The following is a 22533-nucleotide window of genomic DNA, read 5'->3' as shown; positions in this document are numbered from 1 at the left end:
GAAAGTACACTGTGAACACAATTGCCTTGGGTGGGGAGAAAGAGAAAACACTGGCGCAAGAAAATAACATAAAGAATAAAAATAAACCAAAAAAAATATATAGAGAAGAAAAAAAACAGAGATGAAAAAATTCCTGGAGAGACAGAAAATAGGAAAATGGTTATCTAGCTCTGATCATTTTGTTGTGAAGCGCTCTCCATTAAGACTGTGTTAAAAATGTACTGTATAAGGAACAATTGAGTGTATGCTTAAATCATAGAATATCAGGGTTGGAAGGGACCTCAAAAGGTCATCTAGTCCAACCCCCTGCTCAAAGCAGGACCAGTCCCCAACTAAATCATCCCAGCCAGGGCTTTGTCAAGCCTGACCTGAAAAACTTCTAAGGAAGGAGATTCCACCACCTCCCTAAGTAACGCATTCCAGTGTTTCACCACCCTCCTAGTGAAAAAGTTTTTCCTAATATCCAACCTAAACCTCCTCCACTGCAACTTGAGACTCCTCGTTCTGTCATCTGCTACCACTGAGAACAGTTTAGATCCATCCTCTTTGGAACCCCTTTTCAGGTAGTTGAAAGCAGCTGTCAAATCCCCCCCTCATTCTTCTCTTCTGCAGACTAAACAATCCCAGTTCCCTCAGCCTCTCCTCATAAGTCACGTGTTCCAGTCCCCTAATCATTTTTGTTGCCCTCCGCTGGACTCTTTCCAATTTTTCCACATCCTTCTTGTAGTGTTGGGCCCAAAACTGGACACAGTACTCCAGATGAGGCCTCACCAATGTCAAATACTGGGAAACAATCACGTCCCTCAATCTGCTGGCAATGCCCCTACTTATACATCCCAAAATGCCATTGGCCTTCTTGGCAACAAGGGCATACTGACTCATATTCAGCTTCTCATCCACTGTAACCCCTAGGTCCTTTTCTGCAGAACTGCTGCCTAGCCATTCGGTCCCGAGTCTGTAGCGGTGCATGGAATTCTTCCGTCCTAAGTGCAGGACTCTGCACTTGTCCTTGTTGAACCCCATCAGATTTCTTTTGGCCCAATCCTCTAATTTGTCTAGGTCCCTCTGTATCCTATCCCTACCCTCCAGCGTATCTACCTTTTCTCCCAGTTTAGTGTCATCTGCAAACTTGCTGAGGGTGCAATCCACCCCATCCTCCAGATCATTAATGAAGATATTGAACAAAACCAGCCCGAGGACCGACCCTTGGGACACTCCACTTGATACCGGCTGCCAACTAGACATGGAGCCATTGATCACTACCAGTTGAGCCCGACAATGTAGCCAGCTTTCTATCCACCTTATAGTCCATTCATCCAGCCCATACTTCTTTAACTTGCTGGCAAGAATACTGTGGGAGACAGGTTTCAGAGGAACAGCCGTGTTAGTCTGTATTCGCAAAAAGAAAAGGAGTACTTGTGGCACCTTAGAGACTAACCAATTTATTTGAGCATGAGCTTTCGTGAGCTCACTGAGCTGTAGCTCACGAAAGCTCATGCTCAAATAAATTGGTTAGTCTCTAAGGTGCCACAAGTACTCCTTTTCTTTTTGTGGGAGACAGTGTCAAAAGCTTTGCTAAAGTCAAGGAACAACACGTCCACTGCTTTCCCCTCATCCGCAGAGCCAGTTATCTCATCATAGAAGGCAATTAGATTAGTCAGGCATGACTTGCCCTTGGTGAATCCATGCTGACTGTTCCTGATTACTTTCCTCTCCTCCTAAGTGCTTCATAATGGATTCCTTGAGGACCTGCTCCATGATTTTTCCAGGGACTGAGGTGAGGCTGACTGGCCTGTAGTTTCCAGGATCCTCCTTCTTCCCTTTTTTAAAGATGGGGACTACATTAGCCTTTTTCCAGTCATCCGGGACCTCCCCCGATCCCCATGAGTTTTCAAAGATAATGGCCAATGGCTCTGCAATCACTTCCGCCAACTCCTTTAGTACTATCGGATGCAGCGCATCTGGCCCCATGGACTTGTGGTCATCCAGCTTTTCTAAATAGTCCTGAACCACTTCTTTCTTCACAGAGGGCTGGTCACCTCCTCCCCGCGCTGTGCTGCTCAGTGCAGCAGTCTGGGAGCTGACCTTGTTCATGAAGACAGAGGCAAAAAAAGCATTGAGTACATTAGCTTTTTCTACATCCTCTGTCACGAGGTTGCATCCCTCATTCAGTAAGGGGCCCACACTGTCCTTGACTTTCTTCTTGTTGTTAACATACCTGAAGAAACCCTTCTTGTTACTCTTAACATCTCTTGCTAGCTGCACCTCCAGGTGTGATTTGGCCTTCCTGATTTCACACCTGCATGCCCGAGCAATATTTTTATACTCTTCCCTGGTCATTTGTCCAATCTTCCACTTCTTGTAAGCTGCTTTTTTGTGTTTAAGATCAGCAAGGGTTTCACTGTGAAGTCAAGCTGGTCGCCTGCCATGTGTAGAAAGAATAGTAAATATCGGGATGGTTTTTCCCTGTAACCTCAATAAGGATTCTTTAAAATACAGCCAGCTCTCCTGGACTCCTTTCCCCCTCATGTTATTCTCCAAGGGGATCCTGCCCATCAGATCCCTGAGGTTGTCAAAGTCTGCTTTTCTGAAGTCCAGGGTCTGTATTCTGCTGCTCTCCTTTCTTCTCTGTGTCAGGATCCTGAACCTGACCATCTCATGGTCACTGCCTCCCAGGTTCCCATCCACTTTTGCTTCCCCTACTAATTCTTCCAGGTTTGTAAGCAGCAGGTCAAGAAGAGCTCTGCCCCTAGTTGGTTCCTCCAGCACTTGCACGAGGAAATTGTCCCCTACACTTTCCAAAAACTTCCTGGATTGTGCACCGCTGTATTGCTCTCCCAGCAGATATCAGAGTGATTGAAGTCTCCCATGAGAACCAGGGCCTGCGATCTAGTAACTTCCATCAGTTGCTGGAAGAAAGCCTCGTCCACTTCATCCCCCTGATCTGGTGGTCTATAGCAGACTCCCACCACGACATCACCCTTGTTGCTCATGCTTCTAAACTTAATCCAGAGACACTCAGGTTTTTCTGCAGTTTCATACCGGAGCTCTGAGCAGTCATACTGCTCTCTTACATACAATGCGACTCCCCCACCTTTTCTGCCCTGCCTGTCCTTCCTGAACACTTTATATCCACCCATGACAGTACTCCAGTCTTGTGAGTTATCCCACCAAGTCTCTGTTATTCCAATCACATCATAATTCCTTGACTGTGCCAGGACTTCCAGTTCACCCTGCTTGTTTCCCAGGCTTCTTGCATTTGTGTAGAGGCGCTTGAGATAACTTGCTGTTTGTCCTGCTTTCTTAGTATGAGGCAGGAGCCCTCCCCTTTCGCGTTCTCCTGCTCGTGCTTCCTCCCAGTATCCCACGTCCCCACTTACTTCAGGGCTTTGGTCTCCTTCCCCCAGTGAACCTAGTTTAAAGCCCTCCTCACTAGGTTAGCAAGCCTGCTTGCGAAGATGCTCTTCCCTCTCTCCGTTAGGTGAAGCCCGTCTCTGCCTAGCACTCCTCCTTCTTGGAACACCATCCCATGGTCAAAGAATCCAAAGCCTTCTCTCCGACACCACCTGTGTAACCATTCGTTGACTTCCACGATTCGACGGTCTCTACCCAGGCCTTTTCCTTCCACTGGGAGGATGGACGAAAACACCACTTGCGCCTCAAACTCCTTTATCCTTCTTCCCAAAGCCATGTAGTCCGCAGTGATCCGCTCAAGATCATTCTTGGCAGTATCATTGGTGCCCACCTGGAGAAGCAGGAAGGGGTAGCGATCCAAGGGCTTGATGAGTCTCAGCAGTCTCTCCGTCACATCATGAATCCTAGCTCCTGGAAGCAGCAGACTTTTCAGTTTTCCCGGTCAGGGCAGCAGATAGATGACTCAGTCCCCCTGAGGAGAGAGTCCCCGACCACCAACACCCGCCGCCTCCTCTTTCGAGCGGTGGTCATGGAACCCCCGTCCCTAGGACAGTGCATTTCATGCCTTCCAATCGGCGGAGTCTCCTTCTGTTCCCTTCCCTCAGATGTATCATCTAGTCCACTCTCCGCATTAGTACCTGTGGAGAGAACATGATGCTGAAGCATAATGATATGAAGTTAGACAGTAAGATGTATTGCATTCAAGCTTCTGCATACAATATTAAATTTCGGTAGGTAAAACAGGCATTCTAATGTACTTCTTTTGAGTTGGATGTTCATGTACACAGTGTTAGCTTGCATTACTCTATGATAATGTTGTCAGGCACGAGGTGTCAGTTGCTCTTATTCCTATGAAAATATTTTTTATTGTTAGCTTTTAATAGGGATGATGATTCATAGATTCCAACTCCAGAAGGGACTACTGTGATAATCTAGTCTGATCTCTTATGTAGCACGGCCCATAGAACTTCCCTAATATAATTCCTGGAGCATATCTTTTAGAAAAACATCCCATCTTGATTTAAAAATTGTCAGTGATGCCGAATCCACCATGACACTTGGTAAATTATTCCAGTGGTTCAACTTCCAATGGTCCAGTCACTGGTTCATGTTATACCTTTCTCTGCTATATTGAAGAATCCATTATTAAATATTTATTCCCCCTGTAGATACTTACACACTGTAATCAAGTCACCCCTTCACATTCCATCTGTTAAGCTAAATAGATAGAACTCCTTAATTCTGTCATTATAAGGCATGTTTGCTCATCCTTTAATCCTTGTGGCTCTTCTCTGAACCCTCTGCAATTTATCTGCATCCTTCTTGAATTGTGGGTACCAGAACTGGACACAGTATTTCATCAGCGGTTGCAGAAGTGCCAAATATAGAGGTAAAATAACTTCTCTATCCTGCTTGAGATTCCCATTTATGCATCCCAGCATCACATTCACTCTTTTCAGTATCACATTGGGAGCTCATGTGCAGCTGATTCTAGGAGTCTTATATGAAGATCAGCTTTACAAATCATGTAGGAAGTGTGCCATATGCACAAATTGTGGGTTTTCACACAGACAAGCTTAGTGTCCATTGTTATACAGGACTCTCTCTTAACATCACACACAAAGGTAAAACCACACATGCAGGTTGATTTTTGTGTGTGTGGTGTTTTTGAGGTGCCCAGAACACATGCAGGTACAGTAGGCAATGTGGAAAAATATATTATACCATATTGTAAGGGAGGGCTACGTTATTTCAGAATTGGGTCTTTGATCTGTTTGAGAAGAAAATCTGAAATTTCAGATATCTGTGTGTGTGTATATATATATGTATATGCATATGAGTATATATATATATATATATATATATATATATAATAAAAGGATGGTTTACTTCAAGCTATGTAGCATGTTTGTCATTAACATGCAGTTTGAGGATGATGCAGACAAAAACATTTGGGAAAACATTCTGAGTGAATCAGGAAGTTTCCTAAGAAAGTAAATTAAAAGTCTTTGTTTAAACAAAATTCTACTCTGGAGAACCCTCCATGCAAAGCCTTTTGTGACAAACTGAGAAATATCTTGAACACAGTGGGTAGCCAGTAGGCTTTCTGCAAGGGGTTTCTACTGAGAGTTGACAGAGGGCAGCTTGGCAAATGTTCAGAAACCTATATTAGCTTGGTTGAGCCCGGCATGGGACCTTGTGTTCAGTAGAATTCTTCTGACCTGCCTCTCTGCATGCCGAGCTAATCAGCAAACACCTAATGAGCCCACTCTAAAGAAACAGACCCTCTCCCAACCTAGTTCATTTTCATACATTCTCTGGGGGTGGAGAGACAAGACTTCATGAGGACTGATGATGCTGCAAAGACCACAATAATGATAATTAACTTGCTGAATTTAGAAGATTATGCTGTTAATTAGTTGCAAAATAAAGATAAGTAATAGAGCAGCAGATGGTAGGATAACACCCAGGAGAAGGAGGGTTATTACTCTGATGAGCTTTTGTGGCAGATATGAAATATGGATCTGACTTTTTCATAAATTGTTTCTAGAGAATATTATCTACTTTCTGTGAGCTGTTGATGGAGTGATCTATTCCTACCAAATTTTGACAGATGTGATAAGGATTTGTTTTCAAGGGTACACATGCACAATAAAATTTCACCAGTAAAGATTTAAAATGTTAAAATATTTTAAAATCAGATTTTTATTCTGTGATGATTTAACCTCACTTGAATAAGCATCTAGATTATGATTAGCCATTATTATTTCTTCACACATAATACTATAACTATATAAAGAATAAATCTCTAATATATGTGGTAAAGTAGCCAATTTTTAAAACTAAAATTCATATTTTGGGTGACTACCCCACTATTCAGTTGAAATACAATGTGTACCCCTATGCCACATGCAAGTATTGGATACTTATCTGGTATTCAAAATCTGTATAAAAACATAATTGTTAGAAATGATCCTCCTTGTTAAACTCCATTCTTCTAAATTATCTGAAGCTATTCCCTTACTGGATTTTCAGTGTTCCACCCATTTGTAGATAACTTTCACCTACAGTAAATATATCATTTAAGTTTCTTATATACATCTCTCAATCTCTGCCATGCCTAAAACAGAGAATTGTTTTGTATTCCTATTTCTGTGGTAAATATCTATTTTATTTCAACTATATAACAAATTTCAGATAGAGTTTATTTACTTTTAAATGCAAAAAATGTTTTTTTTTAACTGTGTAACCTTAGCATTATATACAGAAGTCAAGTTTCCAAAACAATATTAGTGTGGCCATTTGCAAGTCCTGTGTGTCTGATGATATACATTTCACAGCATAGGCAGTAACATTATGTTACACATTTAACTGGAAAAATTTCAATAGAAAATATGCATGTGCACTCTGGCAGAGTTAACATTGCTATTGGAACCTTACATTTGAATTTCCTTTGATTTTAACTTTGCAAACTTAGTATGAGAGGTTTTTGTTTTCAGTTCAATAGAACCATGGCAGGTAGGAGGTTAAAAAAAAATGGAGCTGGATGTATACTGCAAAAAGGTTTTCCTGAAAATATTAATATTTTTAAAAGACTTTTCTTTGCCTATGTTCTCACCTCTTTGCATTTTCTTTGTTACTGATCTAGCAAATGGCTGTGCTAGCAGGGGTGTTCATTGAACCTTCTAACTTTAACAAAATATTACAGAATATTTGCACAGAATTAATTTTTATTTTGTAATGGTTAGCATTTGCATCGGAAACCTAATTTAAAAACTAGAATAGAAACAGAACATTTAACTTGTACCTAATAAATATAGTTCCAATTGTAACTATTTAGTACTTGCAATGAACTGCTTATCAACAAGCTGTAGTTAAAGAATTATTTGAAGTTATTCAGCTGATAATTGAAAATAATACATTTGAGAAAAATCAGTCTTTGCAGAAAACTTGTGAAGAGAAAATGAGCTGAAATTTGTGATATAACTATTAAATATTTGCCCAGCTCTAGAAATAGAAAAGACTTATTAGATTATCCAGTCCATTGCCCTGACAGTTTTAGAAACTTTACCATTAAACTACTAGTACTCCAGCTGTACTTTCAGAATGAGGGGGAAATGGTTCTAATTGGACAATACATTTTTGTAAGGAGAATTGAGTGAACAAAGGATGAACCTTTGCTCCTGCTCTTGTTTGTCTGGAGACAGTTGGTGGCAGGTCTTGGAGTTTTATTTTTTTGCAACACTGTGTTTACAGTAATAAGAAAATTAACTTATTTTAATGAGAGTTTAGAATTTGCAAAATATAGAATTCAGTAAAAATTGCCGGCACATGACTGCCGTTTTCTTCTGTGTTTGGTATTAGAATTGACATTTTAGTTTGGCAGGAGGTTGGGGCAAGTTACTCCCTTTCTTCCTCACGCAAATTGTTCCAGCAACCTCCTGTGTCCCTGCCAGAGTGGTCAGGCAAACCTGGGAAAATGTGCAGTCTAAAACGGGGCAGAGCTTCATTGTCACTGCTTTTTAACATTATTTTAATTTTGTTTTTTGTACATAATATTTAATGTTGCAAAGTCAAGCACTCAAAAGCTAGGAAATGCTATGATAAAGGTTCCCCATGTAACCTTAATTTGATCCTCTTATATGTATGCATTATAATAGAATCATAGAATATCAGGGTTAGAAGGGACCTCAGGAGGTCATCTAGTCCAACCCCCTGCTCAAAGCAGGACCAATCCCCAACTAAATCATCCCAGCCAGGGCTTTGTCAAACCTGACCTTAAAAACCTCTAAGAAAGGAGATTCTACCACCTCCCTAGTGAAAAAGTTTTTCCTAATTTCCAACCTAAACCTCCCCTGCAACTTGAGACCATTACTCCTCGTTCTGTCATTTGCTACCACTGAGAACAGTCTAGATCCATCCTCTTTGGAACCCCCTTTCAGGTAGTTGAAAGCAGCTGTCAAATCCCCCCTCATTCTTCTCTTCCGCAGACTAAACAGTGCCAGTTCCCTCAGCCTCTCCTCATAAGTCATGTGCTCCAGACCCCTAATCATTTTTGTTGCCCTCCTCTGGACTCTTTCCAATTTTTCCACATCCTTGTAGTGTTGGGCCCAAAACTGGACACAGTACTCCAGATGAGGCCTCAGCAATGCTGAATAGTGGGGAACAATCACATCCCTCGATCTGCTGGCAGTGCTGCTACTTATACAGCCCAAAATGCCGTTAGCCTTCTTGGCAACAAGGGCACACTGTTAACTCATATCCAGCTTCTCGTCCCTGTAACCCCTAGGTCCTTTTCTGCAGAACTGCTGCCTAGCCATTCATTCCCTAGTATGTAGCGGTGAATGGGATTCTTCCGTCCTAAGTGCAGGACTCTGCACTTGTCCTTGTTGAACTCCATCAGATTTCTTTTGGCCCAATCCTCTAACTTGTCTAGGTTCCTCTGTATCCTATCCCTACCCTCCAGCGTATCTGCCACTCCTCCCAGTTTAGTGTCATCTGCAAACTTGCTGAGGGTGCAATCCACACCATCCTCCAGATCATTAATGAAGATATTGAACAAAACCGGCCCCAGGACTGACCCTTGGGGCACTCCGCTTGATACCAGCTGCCAACGAGACATGGAGTCATTGATCGCTACCCGTTGAGCCTGACAATCTAGCCATCTTACTATCCACCTTATAGTCCATTCATCCAGCCCATACTTCTTTAACTTGCTGGTAAGACTCCTGTGGGAAACCTTATCAAAAGCTTTGCTAAAGTCAAGAAATAACGCCTCCACTGCTTTCCCTTCATCCACAGAGCCAGTTATCTCGTCATAGAAGGCAATTAGGTTAGTCAGGCATGATCTTGGCCAGCCTTACGTAAGGCCTTGAACTCACTGGAGTCTTCATCTAGTACTATAAACACAAGAGAGCATACTTCCTGTTCTCTGTAACCCTCTGTACCATAACACACACAGCTAGTCAAAAGTCAGAATTTACGTTTTGTGGAAAAGTACAAAATTCTGGAGGAGGGGGGAAATCATCCAAGTTCAGAATGAAAAGCAGAATATTTTGAAATGTCCAACAAAAGGGAAAATCCTCGCAAAACTTGTTCCAGAATCTAAATGTTTCATTTTGGAAATTTTGAGCCCCAAGTTCCAATGGTTCCAGCTGCACAGGAGGGAAGCTGGAAGTCCTGAATCAGGAGCTGAACCACAGCTAGAGCCAGAAGTTACAGCTCCAAAGGAACCAAGCATGTGGTTGTCAAAGTTCATAGAACATGATATGTTTCTGCAAAACATTTCAGATTAGATGACTTGGCATTTTCCAGCAAAACCCTGCTTCCAAAATTCCTGGCCAACTCTCATAAAACATGCACAAGGGGGGTGCATTAAGGTTGTATTTCTTTAAATTATGAGTGACTTTTGAACCTTTAACATTCTGGTGAAAAGTTTCACAGAATTTTTTTTCAGTTTTTTTAAAGAAGCTATCAGGTGAACCCATATTGTTCCACAGCATGGGTTATCACCAGGAATCCAAGACTAGATTCTAGAGGGATAGCCTAGACCTCGACCACTTAGTTAAGATTTATGCACTGTAATAAGAGTGCCCATACAATATTCTAGGTGCCCTTAACGTTTTATATAAGAATACACGTGAATTAAAGCAATAACTAATTGTGATAGTAGGCTGTTATCATCTATGTGGACCAGTCAACGAAGGGGGACATTTTACTACAGACACTGTGTCAGTGGCTTGCACAACTAGTTTCAGGATAGCAGAGGAATGTTGGGAGTTAGGAGTTCTGGATTCTATTCCTAGCTCTGAAGGCAAGCCTAATCTAGGCAAGCACCACAGCTAAGCACATAGATTTAGTATAATTTGTTGTGCAAAGCAACTGATGTGACTTGCCATTTTAGAGCTTTGGGTTCTGTTCTCGGCTCTGACAGAAGTGGCTTTGTCCAAGCTGTTACTTTAATAGTAAAATGGATTAAGATCCTTTCCTGCCTCCTAAAGTAGGGAAGGGTATGAATCCTTGCTTAACAATAATGGCTTTGAAGTTCACAGAATTAACATCGTTTAGCTGAAAATGTGAGATTAGAACTTCATCTCCGCTTGACTCACAGCCCCCAGTACACCTTCTTGCAGGCCAAGAGTTTGGATGCCTGCCATTGCCTCCTGTCTTCAGATATCGAGCTCTGAAGCAGACTGTGTCAGTTCTGAGGGCATGCTTAGTGCAGTTGGTATATAGTGAATTCTGTGGCTCTGGGGCATATCAGTTCAGAATGGAATACTTGGAGACTTTTTAGCAGTAAGCCTCCAACAACCTTTGCTGAGTATGTGCAGATCTGGATGGACTTCTATGAAAACAGCAAAAGACACCTCTTTGATATCAGGACTATCCCCTTTGCCAAATTTCAAGTTTATGCTCCAATGCGTGGAGGTGCCAGAGCTCTTCAAAGAAATTCCTGGAAAGAAAAATTTATCATAGGAAAAAATAGTTTTTGTCACTCTTCAGCCTCAGATTTAGCAAAACCTCTTGCTAAAACTTTTTCCAAAAAAATTCAGTCTGAGAATAAAGAAAGAGAGCATGGAAAATTCCAGTGCAAGTGATTAAAGTTAGACAAAATTTATAAGCAACTGAAAGCGGGGACTTATAATGGAAAGTGCTAAGTAACCTTTACAATGGGCATCACTGCCAGTTATGCTTGTAATATCTTATCAAACTCCAAATAGTCTCCAGGTGTTGTAGGGCTGAATGTGAATTTTAGGCTATTTAAACACAAATATCTCAATTTAGCGCTTCGTAAGATTTGGATTATAGCTGAGCATCTACATGTTCGGATGCTTATCCAGACCTGTAGAGGCATCTATATGAGTCTCCATCTGTCCCCACAGCTTCCCTTAGGTAAAGCCCTGTTGGGAATCAATCTGTGGTCTTCCTCCTATGGGTAGTGGGGAGTCTTGTATTCAGAGAAAGGTGGCAGGCCTATTTTCTACTGTTCTTCCTAGTATCTTCCAGGGCTTCCCGGGGTGAGGAGCAGGGAGTGCTTCTGCCTTACTCATCAATATATCTGCATTTTGCCTTTTTTGAATTAATGACCTCCTTTCTTGTGCACTTTTGTCTATGGTACACGGGAGAGCTGAATTTACACTAAGCCTGGTGGCATTCAAAAAAGGATAATAAATATTGATGTTTTTTCTTTTATGTTTGTGCAGAAGGTAACAATGTGCAATAATAAAGATTATTCGAGAGATGTGCATTTTAATGTATTTTAGACCGTCATGTAATAAAAAAATCTTTTAATTTGTTGTAAAAGTATACTAATGTCGTTTTTAATGAAGTTGATGGTTTTAAGTACAGTACTGATCATTAGAAAGATGCAACCTCATGCACAATTTATCTTGCAGGGAAATTGTTTGATAACACTGAATAAAATCTTACTGTGGGAGTGCAAAATTTTGAAAATAAAACAAACCTATTAATATAATCATTGAGGATACCTACGTCTGTGTTTTTATTAAGAAAGAGAGAGACAGAAAATATCATATTGCCTCTATATAAATCCATGGTACACCATGGTATGTGCCGATGTGGTCGCCCCATCTGAAAAAAGATATACTGGAATTGGAAAAGGTTCAGAAAAGGGCAACAAAAATGATTAGGTGAATGGAGCGTCTTCCGTATGAGGAGAGATTAATAAGACTGGGACTTTTCAGCTTGGAAAAGAGATGACTAAGGGAGGATATGATTGAGGTCTGTAAAATCATGACTGGTGTGGAGAAAGTAAATAAGGAAGTGGTTTTTTACTCCTCATAACGCAAGAATTGGGGGTCACCAAATGAAATCAATAGGCAGTAGGTTTAAAACAAATAAAATGAAGTATTTTTTCACAGAATGCACAGTCAACCTGTGGAACTCTTTGCCAGATGAGGTGAAGGCCAAGACTATAACATGGTTCAAAAAAGAACTAGATAAGTTCATGGAGGATAGGTCCATCAATGCCCATTAGCCAGGATGAGCAGGGATGGTGTCCCTAGCTTCTGTTTGCTAGATGCTGGGAATGAGCGACGGAATGGATCACTTGATGACTACCTGTTCTGTTCATTCCCTCTGGGGAACCTGGTGTTGGCCAGTGTCTGAAGACAGGATACTGGAATAGCTGCCCCTTTGGTCTGACCCGGTATGGCCGTTTTTATGTTCTTATGTCCTTACACCACATTAGGCATATAAACTTGTAAACAGAATACATTAGCTTTTGTTGAAAATCTGCTGTAATTCTAATTCATGTTTATAGTGAAAGCATAGCTTTTATTTTCAAGCGGTTGTAAACTTAATTATCAAATAGACTAGTACAGTCAATGAGATCTGTTTTAGAATATAGCATATAGTTAATATATAAAATCATCTGTGGCTCTTGAAATATATTGTATACAGATACAGTTTGTAATTACTATTTTTTGTAATTGTGTTGCTTAATAAATCAGCTAATAAAAGCTTTTGTTATCCATTGTTGAAAATATTTAGCCCATGCACTATGTAAACATTAGTTAATGCTCACATCTGAGTGAAATAATGTCAATCATTTAATACATCATCAAGATATCATCTTAGAATAAAGAATATGATTTAAAAAAACAAACTATAAACCCACCCAGATGTTTTTTAATTTGGTTTGGAAAGAAATTTCCTGTGTCTGGGTTTACTGTCTCTGTGTATTTATCCACTCTTGTTTCTCTATCACATTGTACACTGTCCACTCCACTCCATCATTGGTATTAGTTCACTTCTCTGCAGGGTGGATTTGATTTAAATCAAATTGATTTAAATCATGATTTAAATCACTAGTCAGGAACACTCAATTTAATCATGGTTTTCTTCATAAAAGTGCATTCTTGTTGGTTGTTATAACCTTAATACATATTCTTCACAACTCAGAGATAGATGTAGATTTCATTTTTAGAAGGTATACACTATACATTTTTAAACAGATATATTTTGAAAACTTTTTCAGATTAGTTTTACAGCTATATCAGAAAATGAATGATTGTTTGGTTATTTCATTTACCAAAGGTAATTGAAGCAGATATTTATGAAGTCATTGGGAAGTGAACTATCTCCAATTCGGCAGGTTAATCATTAATATTTGGAGGATTTTCTTGCCATGCTGTATTCGGAGAAGAAGACATTTAAATTGTTTTATTTAACTAAAACAACAAAGTTAAGTATTCTGGATTTTTTCTTCAACAGCAAACCTAGAATATTTTAACAAAAAAGCATTTGTCCCTCACTTCTCACATTTATCTTCAGACTTCTTCTCCTTGTTCAGCTCTATTCCGCCCCCAACAGTCGTCTATTCATTGAACTTTTTGAAACTTTGCACTTTTAGAGTGAAGTAAGGGATTGAATCTGCGTACATAAATTTGCAGAGGGACAATAGAGTTGAGGTCTGTTGTTTCTCACCTCTATTTATTTATTTACTTACTTTAAAACATTTTTGCTGTTAACAAGCATGTTACCTCTGGAGACACACATCCACAGTTTGAGAACTGCAAAACTAAGCATCTCTAATGGTCTCTTCTAGACTGAGCACTGAGTCCCATTGGATAGATAGAAAGATTAACCTAAATAATTTATACAGAAGCCTGTGGAACCCCATAAGATTGGGTCCCTAATCCATGAACTATTGGAACTTATTTACAAAACTTTTCTTAAACATTACATGAATATATTGTCTCATACTATAGAATTAGAATTTATAATCCCTATTCCATGATGAAATACATTATAGCTCAACGATATCTTAATTAAAACTATATTTAGATAGCTTTTTTCCTCAAAAAACATTTTATCAAAATCTGATTTTTTTATGTATTTATTTATTTTTAAAATCATTGATTTTTCGCCACCCTGCTTCTCCTACACTGTTCTGTGCATTTTCTTCCATATGATGCTCTGTAGAAGGAATGCCCTTCCTAAACTTGTTCATAAAGCCGTTACCCTTCTTTGTATTCCTTTTCACTACTCACTTCTACAGTGATGGTTGCAAGAAATTTTCAACTAGTAGAAGGCCAATTAGATTGTTGAAACATCAAAACATTGTTTTATCCTTTTGCACCCTGTGTGTGTTTCTTACCTTAAAATGTGAGCTCATTGTGTATGTTTGGAAAGTAGCTAGCAGTATATGGGTGCTACTGCTATATAAATAGCTATTATTTAATGAAAGTTATCACAGTATCTTCCATTATGAAAAATGTGACAGAATATTTTCTTTCTATACTTTCAGCGATTGAAAGCTGCCTTGACTCAGCAGCATCCTCAGGTCACAAATGGAGATACTGCCAAGGGGCATGCTAGTGGATTGATTAGGACTCAGTCAGAGGAAGCCCGACCACAGTCATTACAACAGCCTGCTACATCAACTACAGAAACACCGGTATGACAACAAAGCCAAGATGTACTTCTAACCTTTTACTGTTATGCAAAAATCTCTGATCCTCTTTCCTTTATTTTATATATTGAAAATAAGATTGAGGTGTGGTATGAACCAATATTGGAAAAAAATGGGGGTTGTCTTACCTACTTGATAAGAAGCTAAGGCCTCCTGATTTCCTTAGCACACTGGCGTTGAATTCTGGGGTAAACTGAAAATTGTGCAGCAAGTTAAGATACATCTGGAAAATATCACCAAAACAAGGGTTACCATGGTATTGTATTAGTTTAATATTGAATATCATGAACACCTCTTAAAATATTTTTTCAATCATTTCGGGTTCCTGCTTAAGGTACCATTTGCTTGAAAGAGCCGTTATTGACTGATATAAAAATGAGAGACTCAGCTGCATAATTTAGTTAGTTTACTGTGCTCTCTTGGGTGTTGTGAAAATGGTGATGTTGGGAGAACTATCCTAGATGATGACTAGGAATAGGATGAAAATGGGTGGGAACAATGAGCTAGGTTGGAGAAGGGGAATAGGTGTGCAATTGGGAGTTGGGGAGAGGTCTGGTCCTCTTGATTCTCGGAGAAGGCTTCAGAAGCTACAGTTTTTACCTCAGAGGTGTGATGTTGACTTGCTTTCATCTGGTCAGAGGAGCCTGTCTGGAAAGCTCTTTCTCTAGAAAATCCAGTCTTACTAAGTAGCACAGTTAAAAGAGAACCACACACCCCTTTTGTGGGGGGAGAAAGAGACAAACATGAAGGAAGCAATGCTTTAGTGAGTGTATTTCAGATGGTAACTTTCCATTGTAGGTATTAATGTACACGAGGAAAACGACGTTTTGTAGACAGAGGTTGTCAGCAATTGGTCACTTTGTCTATTCAGGAGTTCTTTCTTTCCCCTAGCCAGTGTCCTTAAAATCAGATGATCTGTATCTCTCTCCTGTCTGTTTTCCCAGCTGTAGAATTTCTGCCAGTGGAAAAGCTGGTATGAAATACTTATTCTCAAATATCATTGCTCCTGTGTTGGCAAGCTCTAGCTTTTAGAGTTAGACTTTCAAAGAAAAGATGTATAGCGTCTCTCTTCTCTGATACCTGTGGATACTACTTTGGCTCTGTAGTACCCAGCTGGAACTCTCTCACATGGTAGTGGATCTCTTGAACAGTAACATCACATGCTAGTCTTTTTAAGGATGTTCAAAATAAAGACCTGAAGATAGACTCCCTTCAGGATTTATAAAGCAATTGGTAGGGCCTTAAGAATCAAGCTAGAGTATTCCTCTAGGGTTCTCCTTTTAGAGGTGAGGTGATGTTCGGTTTTTAGAGCAGCTGAGAAACAAAAACAAAGACTTTGTCATAGTTGCATGGGATTTCAACTTTATCATGAAAATCTTCTCAGGGATTTGAAAAGAGCTTCTGTGGAGTGCTTTAGGAAGATTTCTAACCATAATGTTGTCTTAATAATGGCCATCTGCTTGTCCAGAAAATTGAGGATGAAGCTCCCTCTATCCTTACCAGTTTTTTCATCAGGTCAAGATAGTAACTAAGGGTCAAAATTTAAAAGGATTCTTAACCTTCTCTCTCTTTGTGCCTATAACCAGTAACAGGCTCATTAATAGGAGGTGTAAATGCTGTCAATACAATCAAGCAGTAAGATGTGTTTAAAATTTTTCGTCACAATTGTTTGGTGCAAAAGGAGACAGTTGAAAATAATTTGTGTGTGTGTTCGGTCAGGAAGTTGTTCTCCCCTTGTTCTGTCAGGCCTGGTGAAACTGACTGAGGGACATACTTTCATACATACTATAGAACAAGCTTTGCACTTCCTATCTGCAGAGAACTTTGAAAATTAGAAAAACAGATCCCCTGTTTGTTCTTTTGTGAAGTACCAAAAAAGGCATCACAGCTTTTAAAGTTTAGGTATCTTGGCCAAGACTTCCAAAAATGGACGTGTACATTCATATCTAGGCACCTAAAGAAGAAATCTGATTTACAAAAGTGCTGAGCACCCATTAAAGGCAATGGGAGGTGGTGGGTGCTCAGCATTTTTGAAAATCAGGCCATTCAAACACTGAACGTCAGACGTCCCTTTTAAAAAATCGTGTCCCCTTCTGGTTTTGGGGCTAGGTTAAGCAAGTGCATGCTGCCCAAGGTAAAGAGGCTCTTCTTACTGAGTCCATCCAGAAGAGCAATGTCTACTCTTGGATTGAGACTGTGTAATGTCGCCACGTCAGTGTTGTCCTCTACTTTTTATGTTGTTAATCTTGATGTGACAATCTCTGCAGATGCTGCCCTGAGAAGGCAGATCTTTTTTTTTTTTTTTTTTTTTTTTTTTTAAAAACACTTGGTCACAATTTTTCTTCTAGGTATACATACCCTGTGTATAATCTGGTTAATGAGTACTACTGTGAAAGTTCTCAGTGTCTAATCAGTAAGAAATATTTGCAAATGGTCAATTCCTAACTGTTAATTTAACATCTCAAAGTCCCTTTATACCAGTCTACATTTCATATTATGAGCTGTGGCAGTTAGGATTGGTACTTTGATTTTTATTTTTATTTATTATTACTTTTTGCATAACAAGTATTGAGCATGCAGAGTCAGCCAGGTCCCTTTATGAGGAGAGTTAATTCAAGGTGCAATTTTATCCTCCTTATCAGCTGATAAGACTTGAAAATCCGAGGTTGTATAGCTATAATGCAATAGTCCTTTTATTGGGGACTATATTCTGCCCATGTAGAGGGTGGGCTGTATGATTTAATAGGATATTTTCATTTCTAACTACTTTGATCCTATCCATGTCTGGGCTGGCATAGAGGGACTTGGAAAAGCCAGAAATAACAGGTAAGAAATTACTCTTCTAGGGATCAGTAAATACCAATGCTTTGTCCAGATCCTTGTGATGAGCAGTTATTATATATTGGGCAATAATTACATAATAACAACCAAAGTATAGTTAAGTTTTAGGAAGATAGGTGTTTGGAAAACACCAGAAACAGAAACTATATGAAGTTATTGCCTGATAAATTTCATTTTACAAAGTCATTTTTAGTTAAAGGGTCTTTTAAAAGTTAAACCCTGTAAATATTTTGTCTTCCTGTAACTTTAAAATGGGTAAAAGAATGTTTGAAAAAAAAATCTAAAAAGTTATTTCTTTCAGGCTTGCTTTTATGCTAAGTATCAAAATGGAATGAATTTTTGCAGCAAGATTACAAATCTGGAAACCAGTGGGTTATGATTAAAATACTGACAGAACCTTAAATGTAGTGCACTAGTGAGCAAAATCACAATGAAAACCATTAGACAGTATTCATAGAATTAAGATGTATATCTAATGTTTCCTTTAGTCAAAAAATATATTTTAAATATTAGAGAAATATTGTTGATGTTTTCCTATGTAAATATGTGTACATTTATACATGTAAGTCAAACCCTTACATTTGAGTTACATGTTATGTTACACTGAACTATGATGTTCCTGTTTCCTTCAGGCTTCCCCAGCTCAGCCCACACCCCAAACCCAAAATACAGGGGGTCGTCGAAGAAGAGCAGCAAACGAAGACCCTGATGAGAAAAGAAGGAAGTTTCTAGAGCGAAACCGTGCTGCTGCTTCAAGATGTCGACAAAAAAGAAAAGTGTGGGTGCAGTCATTGGAGAAGAAAGCAGAAGACTTGAGCTCACTAAATGGTCAATTACAGGTATTTTCGTTTTTGGTTACAAGCAAGAACTAAAGAGTTATCTGAATTTTCAGTTAGCAATCCTGAGGTCATGGGGAGCAAACTTGGTATGGGATCTACAATATGAATAGCTTTCTAAAATGCAGTTGAATTCAGAACAGACATAATTGGTGAATGCACAAATCAGAGGTATAATGAGAATGAGACTATGCAGCTTCAAAGATATGTGAAATCTGGGATCTCACCTACTTGGCCTTTGTTCCATTTTAAGTAACTTTAGGGTTGTGACACAAACCAACAAGAGCAAGTCCATATTGAAGTGAAGTCTCATTGGCAGAATGTTAGCCTTAATTTAGAAATGCCTTGTTTATATCAATTTGTGTCACTGCCTGAGTTACTTAAATTCAGATTTTTGTTTCCTTTGTATTTTTTAACTGTAGTTTTTTTTCTTTAAAGTGAATGTAGTGCTCGTGAAAGGTGCCAGATTGACAGCACTGGAAACTGAAGGCCTCTATTTGTCCACAGAACAGGTACAGCACAGGCAGTGGCAGTGCAAATTTCACCCCACTGCCCTAGCAGTGCACCTCAACCCTATTTTTGAGGGACCACGTAGTATGAGAGGGTTGTCCAGTATCTGTTCCTAGTCAGCGTTTGGTGCCTTTGCTGAGACTGCCCAGAATGTGTCAATTAATGCCAAGTTGTGATGTTGACCCCCACCCAAATCCAGTGAACTGAAACTACCAATTCATTTCATTTAGACAATAAAGCAGGCAACTGGTGCTACTGGCATTTTGCTACCGATCTGGATCTAAGCTCTGTATCAGTCAACTTGAGCCAGCGAGGCCTCTTTAATAGGCTTTTAAACAAAAAAAAATACAACCACCCACTTAGAAGTGTATAAGAATTAACACAATAAACAATGTCTCCTTGTAAGGTACTAAGGTAAATAAAAAAAACATAGCTATCTTTTATTTTTATTGAAGATTATCAGAAATATAATAGGATAGAGAGTAAAGCAAAGAATCACAGTAACATTCATTTTTTGGTTCCTGAATATTAATATACAGAAAACTTTGGGTTGTCAGATCCTCGCTGGTATAAATTAGTGTGGGTTGACTGAAGCCAGTGGAGCTTCAGTGACTTATACCAACAGAGGATCTGGTTCTCAATCTCTTGACATCCACATTTTTAAATGAAACTTAGAAGCAAAATATTGTAAGATGTATTGACATAAATTACTTATGCCATACTGTCCTTCCATTTTTTTCCTGAAAACAGTTGAATGCAAAATGAGAGGAAGAATAACAAGGAGCAAGAAAGAACAAATTTTCAAACATCCATTCTTTATTCTTTGACCTGCAGAGTGGGCAGGCATGTTGAGCACAATGCTGCAACATGCTGAACACCCTTAGTTCCTCGTCTGCAGGGCTCTTCAGCATGTCCGAGGATCCTGTCCCATTATGCAAATGAGACTTAAATCTAGGTAAAGGACACAAAGCTGTCACCCAAATTCAAGAAAAGATGCATTATACCTCAATATTGGTGGAATTACATTCAAATATAATACATAGTGTCTCCGCAAACTCTCTCACTGCTCAGTAAACATTTTTCTAATAGTAGTGGAGTAACAGTTCTGACTTCAGAGTACTATAATACAATGATGCAAGGAACATGTACAGCACCAAAGTTAGATGTAGATGGGTGTGGGCTTATAAATGGTAATATTGATAGATTTTAAAAATACATAAGCTTCTTCACTGCCATCTATTGACTGCACCATGATTTTATTAACATTGACGGGAGTTGTGTAAATAAGTTGTGCATATCCCACCAATTATCAGACATACTAAATGAAACTTTTTGAAGATTACTGAAGAAATTAAAATGTATGCCACAATTACTGGCCAAAATTCGGTTGCTTCAAGCGCTTGCACATGTCCCTTCAACTGTAGGTATGTGCACCTCTATCACAGTCACTGCAGATTTTTCCCTCAGTGGGACCTGCCTGGGAGGCTCAGGCGCTTTCTCGTGCTGCACAGTCATAGCGCCAGTGTAAAGGGGCCCAGATGACTCCTCAGTTCCTTCTTACTACCTGGGATGGTCTCTGAAACTGTTCTTTTTGCTATGGCAAGCTTTCTCAGTCATCTTTATTTTTCTGATAGTTGTGTATAATTAATAGTTATAAATAATTAATTGGTCTTCATTAGTATAGTTTGTTTTTCTCTTTCTGTTAGAGTTTTTTCCATGCTCGGTGCCAAGGCATGCCTCGGTCACCGGGCTTCAAGCCCTGTACCTTCTGCATCAAAGCTCTGCCCCTGAGCGACCTGCACTCCAGTTGCTTGAAGTGCTTGGGTGAGGCTCACTTCGGGGATCGCTGTCAGATTTGCAGGGACATTAAACACCATATGAAGGAGGACTAGGAGGCCAGGTTCAAGTTCCTACTTATGGAGGCAGCGCTGAGACCTTCCTCCGAGCCGAGCCAGTTGGACTCAGCACTGAGCACCTCGGCGTCAGTGAGGAGTGCTCCTCCAACCATGTGAGAGTCCCAGCACCGTTCGTCATCCTTGGTGCCAAAGAAGAGGCATAAAAAGCAGCCAGCTGAGAGGGGACGTTCCCCAACACCAAAGAAAGCCAGGCATGGGGAGCAAAGCAGAATGCAACCTAAGTCAAGCCACTCCTCTGCCTCAGCATTGCAGCAGTAAACACCATTGCGTCTGGTTCTGGATGAACCATCGGCACCCAGTGTGGTACCAGCGCTATTGTGATGCTGTCCACACTGGAGGTGTTTGCTGCCACCAGGGACCTGCTATTGCTGTCCGTACTGGTGTCACTGGCAGTACAGGCGTTGGTGGTATTGGTTCCAGTGGGAAGGAGAGAGCAGGTGCCCCCAGTTACCGTCCGGTACTGGTCCCTGCGGTACCGTCCAAGGAGAAACCAACCATGCTGGCCGCAACGCAGCCTTCCCTGCCTCAGCACCGATCTCCATCACTGGTGGGAACTGCTCCTCTGTGGTCACCAGATGGAGACTCCTTGTCTTTGGAGTTGGAGGTTGGGTCAGACACCTCTCATCCAAGGAGTTGACCCCGCCACTCCTCCAGTGATCCCTACCCTGCCCTGAATTGGGGTACAGGTGGGCCATTGAGTGCTTGGCCTAGTGGTCACTGAGGCACCTATGGCAATGGAATGGCTCTTTTGGAGCCCATGAGGGTTTCTACCAAACCCAGGACTCCACTTGAGGCAGTCCTGTTCGGTGGCCCCCAAGAGAAGGGTTCCACCACCCCATCAGGCAACACCCCATCCAGACTCCAGTCAGCTCCATGGGATCCAGTCGGCACAGAAAGGGAAAAGAAGTACCCTCAGGTGATGATGAGGCTGTGTCAAGAGCAGGGGTGTTGCCTCCCTATCAGGCCTACCAGGAGTTGCTACAGAGGGTGGCCCAAAATATGGGCATGCAGGTGGAAGTAGTAGAAGAGTCCTCCCATAGTCTGGGCGACATTCTGGCCATGATGAGCCCGTCAAAAGGTAGTCCTGCCTCTCAATGAGGCCATCATAGACCCTGTGAAAACCTGTGGCAAATCCCCACTTCCCTTCCCTACACCTCAAAGAGAGCCAAGAGGAAATTCTTTGTTCCTGCCCAGGATTATGCGTTTCTCTATCTTCATTCCACCCACCCCACTCCCCCAATCACAAGTGTTTTCTGCTGCCAATAAAAGGGAAAGGCAGGGTTTGCAAGGTGTGGTACCTAAAGCAAAGGACTCCAAAAAGCTGGACTTATTCAGTAAAAAGGTCTACTCTACCAGGTGTCTGCAGCTCAAGATCGCTAACCAGCAGATGCTGCTCGGCTGATATGATTTGTTGAACATGTGGGACTCCATGTTGAAGTTCAAAGACTTGGTTTTGCAAGAGGTGAGGCTGGAGTTCTCGCTCGTGGATAAGGAGAAATCTATAGCGAAGGTTTCCGTGCAAGCTGCCCTGGATGCAGCAGATTCAGCAGCCAGGTCCATGGCTTCCACAGTCGCCATG

General features: G+C 40.5%; 1 protein-coding gene across 2 annotated transcripts in view; it reads left to right on the top strand.

The window, feature by feature from the left end:
• The window catches only part of ATF2 (activating transcription factor 2), a 79669-nt gene that overhangs the window by 45488 nt on the left and 11648 nt on the right, over nucleotides 1-22533 (top strand). The window contains exons 11-13 of one of the 2 annotated variants that reach the window (XM_075117973.1): nucleotides 14687-14836; nucleotides 18325-18531; nucleotides 18967-18985. In XM_075117973.1, the coding sequence (XP_074974074.1) occupies nucleotides 14687-14836; nucleotides 18325-18531; nucleotides 18967-18969 (360 nt within the window). In that variant the 3' untranslated portion in view covers nucleotides 18970-18985. Of the gene's footprint in view, nucleotides 1-14686; nucleotides 14837-18324; nucleotides 18532-18966; nucleotides 18986-22533 lie in introns of those variants that run through there. The other variant, XM_075117972.1, reaches the window with a different exon arrangement.

The sequence above is a fragment of the Caretta caretta genome, chromosome 11 (genome assembly GCF_965140235.1).
Source record: "Caretta caretta isolate rCarCar2 chromosome 11, rCarCar1.hap1, whole genome shotgun sequence".
Lineage (NCBI taxonomy): Eukaryota > Metazoa > Chordata > Testudines > Cheloniidae > Caretta > Caretta caretta.
The sequence above is the reverse complement of the archived record's forward strand: the minus strand, read 5'-3'. Positions and strand labels throughout refer to the sequence as shown.